This window comes from Molossus molossus, unplaced genomic scaffold (genome assembly GCF_014108415.1).
Source record: "Molossus molossus isolate mMolMol1 unplaced genomic scaffold, mMolMol1.p scaffold_m16_p_11, whole genome shotgun sequence".
Classification (NCBI taxonomy): Eukaryota; Metazoa; Chordata; class Mammalia; order Chiroptera; family Molossidae; genus Molossus; species Molossus molossus.
Genome location: NW_023425346.1, coordinates 43608125 through 43623516, shown reverse-complemented (window position 1 = coordinate 43623516; position 15392 = coordinate 43608125). Strand labels below are relative to the sequence as shown.

Below are 15392 nucleotides of genomic sequence, written 5' to 3'. Positions count from 1 at the left end.
GGGAGACCAGTTATCAGTAAATTTAAAATTAATGTTTTTCCTGAGTTTGTCCAAGGGTATACAAATTTACCTAAATATTCTAAAATCTGTTTGGTCGCATCCAGCCATGTCTTCAATCAACAATGATTGAGCACCCACTATTTACACACACAAACATCCTCAGACTGAACTTCTGCCCTTTTAAGACTTATGATCGGACAGAGGACAGAAAACATTTCGATAAATGACTCCAAGAACGAATGTGACAAGGGTATAAACAAAAGACTGGAGTCATTCAGGGAGGATGGGGGTGGAGAGGTGGGTTTTTCATGACCGCAGGGATCAAAGACAGCCTCCCGGAGAACGTGCAGATTGAACAGGTAGCATCACAGCAGGGCACAGCGGGGAGGCAGAGCAATGACGTGGGAGGAACCGCATGAGAACGTGCTGGCCTGTCCAAGAAAATAACAGCGGGCCTGGTGTGACCTCTTGGTCTTCTACCATATCTGTCTGAGGGGAGGATGAACCATGAGCTCCTCCTCTGAAAAATATTAGATCTAGAAGGAGCTTCAGACCTCACCAGTGGTTGGCAAACTTTTTCTAAAGACCCAGAAAACTTCTTTCAAGTGAGATAATACACGGAAGTGCAGAGTCAGAAAACACATGGAAGGCTGCAGTGCAGGCTACAGGCCAGCCGTGGCCTCCTCTCCCTCCCCCGGAGTCTCAGGCGATTAGACCAAACATGCAGGGGCTCCAGAACACCACTGTGAGACACATTTGAAAGAACGGAGTTTCAGAGAGGTCAACTCATTTGCTTGAGGTCACACCGCAGGTTAGCGTGGGAGCTGGTAATCAGACAGAGGCCAGTACCTACCAGGCCAGAATAACAGAATAACTGAGTTAAAATATATTGAGCGTTTCCTGTGAGCTGGGACTGTGCTTGATGTCTGCTCAAGTCTCGTTTATTCCCCACATACACCCTATGGTGTCACTTCACGGCCATTTCACAGATGAAGAGATAGTGTCCTCCCCACTTAGAAATTGTTTTCCACTGGGCAGGTGTGAACTGCTGAGCTCAGGAAACTTCAGTGGTGCTAAAGACTTATTTTTCTACCTATGTAGTTCTTTGTAGTTCTTGACACCACACTCAAAGGTAGGGCTGCCTCACTCAATGGGGGTATTTGTGTGGAAAATATTTTACCAAAGAATCTTTGTTTGGAAATGTCACAAAATATGTTGTATAGGAAATTGAAAATTCAGCTCTGGTCTCGGTTAATACCAGTAAGGACCCAGCTTTACTAAAACCAGGTTTGCGATCCTCTCTGTGGAAAACGTTCCCACACATAGTGATGCTCCACTTTCTGGCCTCATGCGAAGACCCAGCAAGGCCAAATCAATCCAGGCAGGTCGTGCCTCCTACTGAACTGCCCAGCATCCTACCTGCGTGGCCTGGCAATTGTCTAGTTCCGGGAGTGTGCGCCCTTCGAGGAGTAGCATGACTTTCCTCCCCTGCCCATGTGCCCGTCACTAATTGTCCTGTTAGGACATGACCTTTCACCTCAGAGCTTCCAGCAGGTGAAATCCTCTTGGAGGATAAGGCAGGCTTGCAGTTTGATAGGAATGGGCTGTTCTGAGAGCAAGTGAGAAGGGCATCCAGGTCTCTCTGCCGCAGCCCAGAGCCTGCACCTGAATCAGGGTAAGCTCAAGCTGATTGGATTTGTTAACCTGTTCTTTTGTTTTGACTACTCATGCTGGGAATTTGAGAGCTCAAAATATTTGGGAGAAAACAACATATAACGTAAAAGCATTAGTCTCCTTGCTGCTTTATTTAGAGCAGTGCTTCACATTGCTGAGTTGAAGTAAGTGGTTCTACAGGTAGGGGCCAGTCTTCACTATAATATAGCCAGTGCCTAGCAGGGTGCCTACGTCATAGCAAATACCCCATTGATTGTCATAGAATGAACAGATAACATTAATGCATGGATGGATGGATGGATAGATGAGGTACACTGCACATATGACTTTGTGTGTATGAAATAGGAGTTTGTATAGATAGCACTGAAGATGGTCTTCACAATGACCTTGCATAGCACTTCCTGTTTTTGGTCTTCTCCCAGAAATTTGCAACATATAACGTTGGTGGCCTGAAGCTGGAGGATTGAGGAGGGAGAGTTTTACTGAGGTGACCCAACCCAATGTCTGCTTAATGACTCCAGGGATCCATCACACCCAGCTCATGACCTACCCAAGCCAGTTCTCTGCTCCTGAGGGACACAACAGATAAAAACTTGCTATGTCTCCTCTGAACAGTTGATGACCCTTGGTCTATCAAGTAGGGACAACGGGGTCCGGGATTGTCACACAGGAGATGAATGAACTGAACTGAAGAGTGCTGGTAACATCTACGAGAAAGGAGGCAGATTAGGAGCTCAGCTCTGCTCCATCTCACCCCACCCATTCCTCCTCAGTGATCTGTTAGCGGCCCCGGAGGGGAGGGGTGTTGGCATCCCTGTCAGAGCAGAGGGTGGCATGGAGCCCGCGGCCAGCCCTGGCAGGACGCCCGTTTCCTTGGGTGATTCGCTGAATTAATCACTGCACCGTCTGCACTTGCATTTTTCTCTCCAATATTCTTTCTAGTTAGTAATGTATACCTTATTTCAAGCCTCTTTAATATACCAAAAGAAACATTTATACAAATTAGGGGCATTCATGTCACTCAGCAGACATTTACTAGATGCCTACTGTTTGCAAGGCAATCGTCACTTCACCAAGGGATTCCCTGTAGGGTGACTTTCCAAAGCGAGTCTCTCTCAGTGTGTTCAAATATGATTTGCTTTATCAAATTCAGTTATTCAGTTTATACACACTCTCTAGGAATGAATATATTTCCTAGAGTGAGGAATTTTATCCTGAAGAGAAGCAAGAGGCTAGTAATGTTTACTAGAGGGATGGGTGGAGGTTCTACAGAGGGAGCAACTGGGAACAGAAAATCAGAAGCCAGCTGCTCAGTTTGAATCCTGGCTCCAACACTTCCCAGTGTGTGACTTTGGGCCAGTTACTTAACCTCTCTGCACTGCCATTCCCTGGTCTGGGAAACATGAACTCTAGTGTTCCTGCCACGTATAGTGGTCATGAGCTTCATGTCAAGCACTTACAACAGTTCCTGGCACATACTAGATTCCACATGGATGTGACCTGTTATGTCCAGAAATCACTCCATTGCTCCCTATTCCCCTTGTGCTAACCCTGTTCCAGAAGTTGGAAGAGCTGGTTGACTCACTATGCCCAACCTGGGGTAGGCAGTCACTCTCTCTAGGGGAGGTCAGTTGCCTGCCTAGTCCCTCTTCTACTCCTCCCCCAACCATTACATAATCAAAGTCTACTCAATAGTTGCTTCTCTGTTTTTGCAGAATGAAATCAGCATGGAGTGTAAATTATAACTGATAGCCCTACTTGCCGGGGTTTTCTGGTTTTCAAAGGAGACTTCAACCTTTCATAGAAAGTACAAATGGAACCATGGGTTTCCTTATATCTTTTTCATGACTCACTGATACCTGGTCCTGCTACAATCTCAGCTCTGGGCTGGGGTATGCACCCTTATTCTGTCTCCTCCTAATTCCAAATCCTAAAGAGAAACTGTGATTGAAAAGAATTGTGTATATGTTAGAATTCAAAAATTACTGAGTACTCTGCTGGTGATCTGTCTTCCTGGGCACCTGCAGGGTACAGAGTGCACTCTGGGCTATGGGGAGTGACAAAGGTAATGGAGGAAACGGGTTCATAAACCTTTGATCTAGAAGTGGGCAGGGAAAGTGCCAGGTTCGAGTTTTCTGGCAGACTTCCCAAATTCCATTGCTCAATGTTTTCAAATGGGGAAACTTACTTTTCCATGGCCGATTTCTGAACCTAAAAGCGTAATTTATGGCTGTTAGTAGATATAGCACTCAGAACCAGGTGCTGTATCTAATCATGTATAAGTTTTCTTTCTTCCCTCGTCTGTCCCTTCCCCCACCAGGCCACTTTAGGAAAGGAGAGTCTTTCTGGAGCCCAGGTTTCTAATGGATACCCCACCCCCACCCCAGAGAGAGGTATATAATTTAAATCAGATTTACAAAGCATTTTGACCTCAAACAATGAGAACTACAAGTATAGAGCACATCAGGGCCCACTGGGCAAGTCCTGCCTCCCAGACCCTTTTGTATTATCTGCAAGTTTTTGACTGGTTGGGAAGAAAAATCCAAAGAAGAATTATACTTCATTACATGTAAAAACTATATGAACGTCAAAGTTCGGCATTTCATTGGAATTGTTGGGGGTGGTGAGAATGGTACCAGGTGGTAGACTGGTGGGATTCAACCAGACCTGGGTTCAGCAATCTCAGTACTTGAGTTCTGGCTAGGAAAGAATTCAGAGTCAAGACTCAAATGATAAGATCAAGTTTAGTTAGAAAGTCACAGAGGTAGAAGAAATGGGCTGAGGAAACAAGTTATAGAGGCAAAGGAAGGGCCCTTAGAGCTCAGAAGTGAGGAAGGTGAAGGTGACAAGCCTGGGGAGAGGGGGACAGACGGCGCAGGTGTGCTCCCAGGAGGGCGAGTGCGCCGGGTCTTCTGTCCTAAGGGTTTTAAGGGCAGAGATTTTAGAGGAGGTCCCAGGAGAAGATCTCAATAGAATATTCAGCGGCTTTCCAGGTGTGGGGGTCTCCACTGATGCATCAGTCAGTGCTAGGGCAGGGGTCACTATCCAGTGGTCCTGAGGTCCGTGTGTTGTAGCTTGTCTGGTTTTGCTGCCTTTGTGGGCCTGGAGCTGAAATACAACTGAAGCTTAGATGTTATCTCTAGGAAGGAAAGGTCAGGGGTTTTAAAACACATGACCAGTGATATGTTAGGAGGAAAGGTCACCCTGGGGACGAGGCCCCACCCTACAATTGTCCTTCTCTAGGCACCCAGGACTTTCCCCCCTGGTGACCTTCTGTACCTGGCCCATGGTCTTTGCTGTGCTCATGTCTGTCTAACTGCCTGCCACAGAACCCAGCCACACTCATTTTTTTATGTATTGTCTCTTAAAGACAGAGTGGAGTAATTGTGACAAAGTAAAAGATAATTAATTAAAGATAATTAAATTTTTAAGCTTTGACCACGAAGCTTAAAATTTTCACTATCTGGTCCTTGACTGAAGGTTTTCTGACCCCTGGTCTAAAAAGTTAATTTCAAAAAATTTTATTTTCTGTCTTGCATTTTATTCTTCCATTCCCTTTGCAACTCTTCTTTATTCCCTGCCAGATTGATTTGCCTTTCCATTTCCGCATTTAGTGGCTCTGCATGAGACACAGTGCAGAGCTAGACTAGCTGGGGCTCCCTTGCTCCGGGTGTGCGAGAAGCATTCACACACTCAGAGGGCAGCCCGGTGCCTCCTGGTGAGGGCAGGGGAGGGGTTCCCGGGAAGCCATGGTGGACGGGCATGTCTGAGTCCGACGGAAAGGGGTCAGAGCATGACAGTCATTTCAGTCTGAAGGACAGGCAGGACCAAGCGGGCAGCTGGGAATACCAGCCATGGACCAGATCGTGAATATACGTCTTTAATGAGCCAGAGAAAGGACTGCGTGGAGGGGAGCCCCTGCTTTGGGGAATGTGGTGCTTTGCTGCTGGGTGAAGGGGGTTGGTCTTTCAGTGTCTGCCACCGATGTGGGGACAGCCTGGGTGCCATGAACACACTGTCCCCGGCTGTAAAGGGGTCAGTGGAATGGTGAGGGGTTACAGGTGCACCCTCAGTGCTCGGTAAATGTTTGCTGTTTGATTTAGAGTCTGTGAAGGGGCTGAAAATGGGAAGTGATCTGTGACTTCGGAGGAAGGACAGAGTGTTTAGGCTGCAAAGGACAGTGTAGGATTTCCTTTCCCTTCTTCAGAGCTGCGTCCCTCAGAATTATAGTGATTTCCTGCTTTGTAGAGGTATTCTGCTAGGCCTGGGGATGTCCTGGGAATGAGATGGCTCTGGCCCTGCCTGGGAGAACTTGCAGGGGACAAAGTGGCCAGAGGAGGGAGGGGCAGAGCCTGTTAAGAAGGAGGAAGGGAGGGTTTCAGCGCATTTGTGGGGGAGGGAAGATAGCCACAGGGCAGACTGGAAGCAGGCTTTGATCAGACAGTGGAAAGGAGTGATTGAAGAATACGCATGTATGCATAACCAATGGACATAGACAGCAATGCTGGGGGGGGGGGGGAGGATGGGGAGCAGGGGGTCTAGGGGGGAGGAGAAACATCTGTAACAAAAATATAATAATGAAAATTGAAAAAAAGAATAGTTACACAAAATCACAATGGGAGGTGGGGATAAATAAAATAAGATATAGAGAGCAAATAGTGTTAAGGATGCTAGCAGAAAAGTAACGTATGAACTCCGTGCATCTCACTACAAATCAAAATGTAGTTCCAAAAACTTTTAAAGGTATGTGTGGGGGGAGGTTGCACTGCTCGAGATATCTTTATTTGTAGAAATTTACCTTAAAATACCAAAAGGTTTCTTGATTTCTTCACATCGTTCATGTTTTGAGTCTTGAGAAGTGTTTTAGAATATAATTATTTTACTTTCAGAGTTTGTAGAGATATGAGTCAATTTTTTTCCCCTTTGAAAGTGAAATTGAGAAAAAGATCAGCTGTGGTTTCACCCAGATAAGACTTGCTTAGAGAAGCACATCAAATTACCAGAAAATACTCAAACTCGGTGAGTGTCAGTGGTCTCATGGTACTGTTTCCACAAGAGAGAAAAGCAATGGGAAAATGTCACCCCTGACTTCCTGGCACCACCAAAGGCCAAGCTGAGGACTTGAAGTACCCTGAGCCATGGTGTGAGCCACATATGCTAACCGTTATATGCTGTTAGCTGCTTTTTTTTTTTTTTTACTGTCAGATTTATTTTACTTTCCATTTAAAATTAAATTACACCCCTGACCATTGTGTCTCAGTCAGTTGAGCGTTTTCCTGTGCCCCAAAAGGTCGCCGGTTCAATTCCTGGTCAGGGCACATGCCCAGGTTGCAGGTTCCGTCCCCAGTGGGGGTGCATGCAGGAGGCAACCGATCAACGTTTCTGTCTCTCTCTTTCCTTCTCCCTTCCTCTCTCTCTCTAAACAAAAGAAGGAAAAAAAATCAATAAAAATATTTTTTAAGAAATTAAATTACATTTTGAGCTTTAAGAAAAGGTATATTATGGCGTTGAAATAACCTGCAGAAAATTTTTATAAAAATTAATTTGAGTCAGAGAAGATACACCTGGAAGCAAGATCTCAACAGACTGAGAAAAAAGAGCTTTGGAGATTGGCAGTTTGCAGTTTCTTTTATGCATTTGGAATTAAGGAGGGCACATATGGAAGCCTCCATGAAGGTGCGAGAAAGCCTGGCAGGATTGTGATTGGATTACAGGATAGTTAATAAGATTATGTGCTCTCTTGAGCATGGTTTTGCTTCTGACGGGTCTGAAAAGAGACATTTCAAAGGTGTGTTAACCTAGATGCACTAAAACATTGAGCAGGACTTGCTTAAGATAAGCAAAGATAAGTCTTTTACTAAAGAAGTTATATGCCTGAGGCATGACTATCCTCCATGACCTGCCCAGTTAGAAATTTATGATCAGATCACCCTGTGAGGTTACTTTCCGTAAAATTCCTTTTTAGTTTATAATGGTCTTAAATGCATTCAACAACCACATTCAATAACCATTTAAAATTGTATTCCCATTGAGATTCATTTTATTGAGTAGAATGTCTATGTGTACCAAGATCTGGAAATAATTATTCTACCCTTCCTTCTTCCTTCCTTGCAGGGATCACTACTTGTGTGACGTGACATGGGTAAACCCAGAAAGGATTTCTTTGCAGTGGCTCCGCAGGATTCAGAACTATTCAATAATGGACATTTGTGACTATGATGGGTCCAGTAAAAGATGGGATTGCTCCGTGGTAAGGTTGAATGGGATGTTCTGCTTCTAAAGCTATGTGCCATCACCAAAGGGCTGTGCAAAAACCAGGAGAGAGAGAATGTTTGGGAATCAGGACCTGAAGTTTGAGTTTCTATTCTTCTCAGTTCTTTGTCTGACCCTGAGTCAGTGAGAAGTCTTAGCTAACCTTTAGGTACTGTAATCTGATATCTGCTGGTGCTTCTCCTTCACTTTCATTCACTAGTCATTCTGTTTTAGTTACGGATACTGCACTGGGGAAGAGTGGTGAGTGGAAACCCAGAAAATAGAATTTGATGTCAATATTCCAAAGTCCAAGTGGGCCGGGCTCTGAGAGGTCAATGAAATGTGTTTTAATACAGAAAATACAGGGAATGGGGAATAATAGGCTGAGTATATATGAAACAAAACAAATATCAAGAGGCTAAAAATCTACACCATACAATGACTACCTTTAAGCAGTAAACATCTTCAGAACTTAAATATGTTGTAGGTGACAGGAACGGCACCAGGTATTAGATCTGTGGGGTCAGACTAGACCTAGATTCAGCACCCTGGGTACTTGAGTCTGGCTAGGAAGGAATTCAGAACTAAGACTCAAACTATAAGAGAACATTTATTTGAAAAATCACAGAGGTAGAAGTAATTTGTAGAATAAATAGGCTTAGGAAACAAGTTACAGAGGTAAAGGAAGGACCCTTGGAGCCTGGGAGTGAGGAAGGTGACGACAAAGAGAGCCTGGGGGAGGGGAAGAGGAGGGGGAGGGGAAAGGACAGGTAAGGCTCTGGGTGCTTCAGGAGGGAGGCTGCACGGGGTCCTCTGCCCTGAGGGTTTTAAGGGTGGAGGTCCCAGGGGAAGATCTTAATAAAACATTCATCAGCTTTGTAAGTGTGTCCTTTCAGGTCAGGGTCTCCACTGATTGATGAGTTGATGCCAGGGCAGGAGTTTATTATCCAATGCAGCTGGTCCTGAGGTCAGCCATAGGGTCATTTGTTTGGTTCTGTTGCTTTTCTGGGCCTGGAGCTGAAATACAACTGAGGCTTAGATATCATCTCTTGGAAGGAAAGTTCAGGGGGTCCAAACAACATGACCAGCAATATGCTAGAGGATGAAAGGTCACCTGGGGGGGGGGGGCGGCGAGGTCCCACCCTGCAATTGTCCTTTGTTAAGCACCCAGGTTAGGGAAACTGTTCTGTTCATAGGACAGCCAGGATGCAAACTATAAACCCCAAGTTCTTTGATTCCTGCCAGTTAAACCATCCTAATATTAGGATAATGTGCCCTAAAAGGGTATAAGCAAGGTGAAAGGAATGTAGAGCAAAGGAATATGATCAGCTTGACTGAGGACAGACACAGTGGGGTGGGAGACGCTGCAGGACAGATCTGGAGCCTTTTGGAACAAGTTGCCATATGCTGGGCAAATAAGGGCATAAAGGCCCTAGGAGCAGAGGCTGTCAGTGTGCATAGCTTGGAGCACGCAGGGTCTGGGGGTGCATGGGGCTAGGTGCTGGGAGAGAAGGACAAAGGGGAGAACTGAAGTTAGAGATCCAGACTAAGTCTCAGGTGTCATTCAGAGGAGTTTGGACGCATCTGATAAGACATGAGAGCTATTTCATGGTTTTAAATAGGAGAGGATCATAATGAGACAGAGCTTTGTGTAAGCTAGGGGTTGAACAGGGTGGAGAGCTGGCTGGAAGGGAGAAGAGCACCAGGGTTCTCAACCAGGATATCAGGGCTGTGTACCGAGGAGAGCCTGAGGCCACGAACGGGGGCAGGAGAGGTGGACAAGGGCAAAAGAAGTCGAAGAACTAGGTGAGAGGGGCTGAGGGGGTAACTGTCCTCTCAGAAGAGTAGGAGTCTAGAGTGATTCCCAGGTCTGTGGCTTGGGTGAACTGGCCACTAACCTGGAGAAGCATGAAGGAGTAAGAACAAGCTAGTCAGGTTGCAGGAAAGATAATGAGATTATCCCCAGTTCTTTCTGTTGAATTGTAATCAGGTAGATCTTCCAGGGCAACAGGTGTTTAGACCCAGGACAGAGCTCTAGGTAAGAAAGGTAAATGATACAACGTAATTGTATCTATATAAACTAACACAGATACAAATATATAAATGGAGAAAGTTTTTAATTAAAAAAATTTTTTTTTTCCTTTATTGATTTTCGATAGAGAGGAAGTGAGAGGGAGAGATAGAGACATCGATGAGAGAGAACTTTGATTGGCTGCCTCCTGCATGTCCCCCACTGGGGATCAGGCCCATAACCTGGGCATGTGTCCTGACCGAGAATCAAACCGGTGACCCTTGGTGCGTGGGTCGACGCTCAACCACTGAGCCACACCGGCTGGACTAATTATTTTATTATAAGTGCAGTTTTACTTATAGTACCACAAATTAGGACTAAAGAATTGAATTCATATCTCACTTCTTTTTAAAACACTGCCTTTGTCTTTTTCCTTCTCTAGTCACGGCAACATATTGAAACAAGTACTACTGGCTGGGTTGGAAGAGTAAGTATTTAATAAGAGTTATGGGTTTTTCTGCAGTAAGGCTCAGATATTTAGAGCTATTTAATATGTAGACAGACCCAACAAGGCCTCTGTGTTACTTGCTAATAACAGATATTTGTTGACCTGTTTCTCAAAATATCTAAATGCTCCCTGCAGAGATAGCTTTTGAGACTACATAACATACTGAGTTGGAAAAAGTAAGGGGACAAGTGGAAAATTAATGAAAAGCACACACATGAGCTTAATGATGAGCAGACAAAACAAAAAACATACTCTTGACAAACTGGAGTTCTCGGTGTGTTAAAAGCAACCATTGCTGACAGGCGGCCAAGATGCTGACTGCCTAGCTGACCTCAAATGGGAAGCTATGTGCTTCGAGGCAGAAAACGTGATTTGCAGCCACAGCCTGCGTGAGCGTGAAGATGCGGCCACTGTACATCCAGCAGAAATTCAGTGGCTACGCCCCATCGCCCACGCAGCTCTGTGGAGCAAATCATACTCGCGTGGATTCACACCGCAGTGGGCTCCAGATGCAGAGCTTGATGCCGGAAAGCACGGTCACCCTCAGAGACGGCTCAGGCTTCTGGCCCCATTGGGCTCCACGAGCCTTGAGGAATCACCAACCCGGCTGCAGCCACGGAATGAAGCAAGTTGGTGAAGGCATCCGGCCATCGTGGCACCTCGCGTGAAAGATGAAGACTGAATCGCACCTAATTTCTATGACCACTTCCATTAAACCCTCTTTAAGAGAGAAACAAAGTGACACAAAACATGTCAAGATTTCACATCTCATTGGGTATTGACCTGAGCGCCCCGCTGCCCTGGTTCAGGGACACGGCCCCTCCAGCTGGGCTGGGGTCTCCACTAGCGGCCACACGTCCTTTTCCTTCAGGCTTTGGGCAGAGGGGAGAGGTTTGCCAACACGAAAAGTGGTTTCCTCCGTGGCAAGAGACATGCTACACTTCCTCACGACTCTCTGAAAAAAATATGTTTTTTCCTCTCTGTATTTAACCAGACAGATGCCACTTTTCACACATTTCCACTAGGCACAACTCCATCCAGGGGAAACAGGGAAATGTATTAAAAAGATAAGGCTGTGAACACAGGTCTAGAGAGGGGATGTGTTTCAGAGCTCTGTAATGAGAACACCAAGTGTACTGACTGCACGCCTCAGCGTGCTCCATAAATGAATTCGCTTTGAATCACTAAAGAGAACAGGGAAGCATTTTCCTTCGTTCCCAAAATGGGAGCTGATGAGAGAGGAAACATCGAGGGTGAAGTGAACCAACAATTTTAAAAGACCATCTCCTACCTGCTCTGAAATGTAGTAGGAAATGGAAGTTGTAAAGCGACATATTCCTCCCAGGCTGGGGTAGATACTCTCCTGCTTAAACAACATTATGCTCTGAGAACTCTCTTTATTGAACTGTAAAAAATGGAAATTTTGTTCTGTATTTCCATACAACTATTTTTTTTTGGTACACTGTTGATCTTATTCAGCAAAAGGAAAAGTCTTATAATAAAATGATAACTGTCTGAATGTTTCTGTGCTGGAATACTTCTTACAGTATCTAGTCCAAAAATGGTTAAAGACTTAATCAAAGTCTGACTTTCAAAAAGATATCTGTGTAAAAAACAGTGGGGGGAAAAATCCCTCAAATTACAAACCACCTCCAAACTGAAACAGTCAAAAATAATAATATTAGTCTGTTTCAAGAAAGCACATTAGCGACATTGAGGAAATTTGCTTCTTGAACCTGGAAGGTTAATGTTAATTTTTGCACACACAAAGAGCGATGTCCAAGAGTAACAGTAACCACTTCTATGTATTGCGTACCCTATGTAAGCCTCTTTGTGTGCATTCTCTCATTTACTCTTCACAAAAGAATTCTCTAGGAGTTAGATCTTTTTGTCTGCATTTTCTAGAAGGAGAATTTTCTTTCGAGACACTCTAGTTTCATTTGGCAAGTACATGAAGCCTGGGTTTTAAGCATAGGTGTTGTCATTTCTAAAACTAATGTGCTTTAACATGTTTTTTGCTTTCTATTATTTTCTAGTTTAAGCCTGCAGAACCTCATTTTACCTCTGATGGGAATAGCTTCTACAAGATCATGAGCAATAATGAGGGCTACAAACACATTTGTCTTTCCCACATAGATAAGAATGTAAGTATTACACAATTTATTTCAAGTTGATCTTTTTTTTTTTTTTTAACTAATTTAAAGTGGAAGTCATTTGGTAAAAATTGATGAATGTATACATATGATCAGACTAATTCAAAATCCTCGTATCTGAAGTAAGGTGGATGGGGTGGTGAGACCCAAGAAAAAGACCTGAGATTATCTGAATTCCTGATAGAAATGATTAATTCTGCCCTTGAACTCAATTAGAGAGCATCTAATCAACCTCTTTTTTAAAAAACAAAATTCCCATCAGGAATGCATATTTATCACAAAAGGACCCTGGGAAGTCATCAGGATAGAAGCCCTTACCAACGATTACCTGTGAGTATTCTAGGATGTAAATGTACTCAAAATCATGCCCTCTTTGCCCAGAAACAGGGAAAAATCTAAAATCTCGTACAAATAAAGAGTAGTCTGTTTGGAATGCGTTCAGAATTTTTTTTTTCTTTTTAACATACGGAAGCCTTAATGATTTTCACATATGCTTAGCAGATTTGATATCCTGCCACCAAGCAGCTCTACCTCTTGCTCTTACCTGCTTTACATTTGAAGAGCTGTAGCCTCTTTTTCTTAACCATCTCGGAACACTTTTGTTAAATTCCAACTGGCACTGAATTTCTGGTAGGCTTGGAGCGGCTATTTTATCTGCCCGTGCCTCGGCCTTCCTTTGGAAAATGGAAAGCTTTGCCGAGGGCGTCCACCACCACGATGGGTGGGAAAGGCAGTGTTCATTTTCATTAGGGTTCAGGCACGTTTGTGGTTCCTTATTGGTCTCATCGTGGAAGAATGTGGCCGCAGCCCAGAGCAGTTTCTGAAGGTTCTCTTTAGAAGGGACTCTGCCACGCTCAGAAAGATGGGGCTCTGCTCCCTAGTACTTTGTGTTATAAACCAGAAAATATGGAAAACACTGTAGATGAATGGGGTCTTGACTTCAGATTTGTTGCCCAGTTAAATTTTTCTTACAAAAGACTTCTTTTGAGATTTTACTTGCCACTTCAATTAAGGGAACAATCCCTGCATTCAGATATTTTAGTCTGTTAAATAAAAAGAATCTCCTGTTCAGCGATGATGGGGGAAATGGCTTCTGGGGGCAGGGGGCAGGGAAGAAGGGTAAAAGAAAGGCAGACACTAATGCACACGCACCTGTATGCACACTGATGCTTGGTGTTGAGTTAAATGGCGTGTACTTGACTTTTCTAAAAAACATAACTAATATATACTTCATTTATTTTCTTCCCAGATACTACATCAGTAATGAATATAAAGGAATGCCAGGAGGAAGAAATCTTTATAAGTAAGATCTCTATCAAGTTGACTTGAGTCTTTTAAGCTGGTGAACAATTTCTTGACTGTTTTTTGGGGGGAGGGCACATCCTAATTAATATAGTAAACTGAAATTGTTCTCAAATGCTTTTATTTCTTTATAAATTGATCTGCATGTCAACAATTGGGAATGACTTTGTGATATTTCCAAACATTGGGAGGTTTGAGGCTTGTGATGGATCAATTAATGTATATTTTTGACTTTAAAAGTTTTCAAGGATTGCTTTGGCATTCTGATATATTGGGATATGACATTATTCAATTCCTTTCATTCATTTATCCTTTAATCAAACACTTAATTTCCATCATTGGTTTTACAGAATCCAACTAAGTAACCACAAAAACGTGGTGTGCCTTAGTTGTGAGCTGGATCCGAAAAGGTGTCAGTACTATTCTGTATCGTTTAGTAAAGAGGCAAAGTACTATCAGCTGAGATGTTTGGGTAAGTCTGAACTGACCGTCGGAGGTAGACCAGCAGCAGGTACGCAGCGCGTCTGTCTGAAGTCGCTCCCTCCATCCCCTGGCTTGCAAGTTTCGCTCCCGCCCACTCCCTGGCAGAGGGTCCCTCCTCTCTCTAGACAACTTCCTTGCCACCCTCCCGGCTCAGCTTCTCCCTCCCGGAATTCTCTCTCTGTGTCCAGTTTAAGAAACATTCTTTCTGCCCTGCTCAGTTTTCTCCTTTAGAATCTGAGGAATCCTTGAAATCATAAGTCCTCTTCACTCATGTCTACGTGGTGAGTTAATCACCTTTCCTTCCCCTTCAACCAAGAGGCCTGCTTCAGACTGAAAACAGTCACAGCACAGAGCTCACGGGAAACAGGCACTTCATCCTTATTTATGTACTTGCCCTTCTCAATGAGAAAATGTATGTGGATGGTGCCTGTCAGCCCACTTGCTCATGCTCTATCTTCTGTTGCTCTTGTTATTATTGCTTTCTTTGTTATAAATGAAGAAACCCGGACAGGGAGAGGCCATGTGACTTCCACGGTCACACAGTTTAAAGGCACCAGAATTCGAACACAGGCCTCCGCCTCTCAAGCCTTCGTTCATTAAGCACTGTGCTAACTTATTTCTCAAAACTGACAGAAAGAACTGGCTTTTCTGAAAAGAATAGTTCCTCGCCAAAAAGAGGTCTTGAAACCAGTTCTCTGAATCTTTCTTGACTAGTATATTTTCTTTACTATTCTAGTTTTCTTTATGGCTCTTTACTGTGGCTGTTTTCAGTCACCCTCTCTCGGTCATGTGATTTATACGAAGCACTGTGCTACCAGTTTTACATCCATGATCTTGTTGGGTTCTTAAGAAAACTCTATAACGTAGTTCATATTGTCCTCATTTAATCTGCGGAGACTGAAGCACAGATATGTTGCCCTGAGTCACAGGTAGGCCAGAATTCAAACCCAGGCCTGTATAACGCCTTCGCTGTGGTTCGGATCGAGGTACCAATTAATATTATCTAAAT

At 44.0% G+C, this 15392-nt stretch overlaps 1 protein-coding gene across 2 annotated transcripts in view; it reads left to right on the top strand.

Moving 5' to 3' along the window:
- DPP4 (dipeptidyl peptidase 4) overlaps window positions 1-15392 on the top strand; it is a 79269-nt gene that overhangs the window by 38013 nt on the left and 25864 nt on the right. For both annotated transcript variants that reach the window (XM_036253571.1, XM_036253572.1), the window contains 6 exons: window positions 7789-7924; window positions 10380-10424; window positions 12482-12589; window positions 12861-12928; window positions 13848-13901; window positions 14251-14372. In XM_036253571.1, coding sequence (XP_036109464.1) covers window positions 7789-7924; window positions 10380-10424; window positions 12482-12589; window positions 12861-12928; window positions 13848-13901; window positions 14251-14372 — 533 coding nt within the window. The remainder of the gene's footprint in view (window positions 1-7788; window positions 7925-10379; window positions 10425-12481; window positions 12590-12860; window positions 12929-13847; window positions 13902-14250; window positions 14373-15392) is intronic.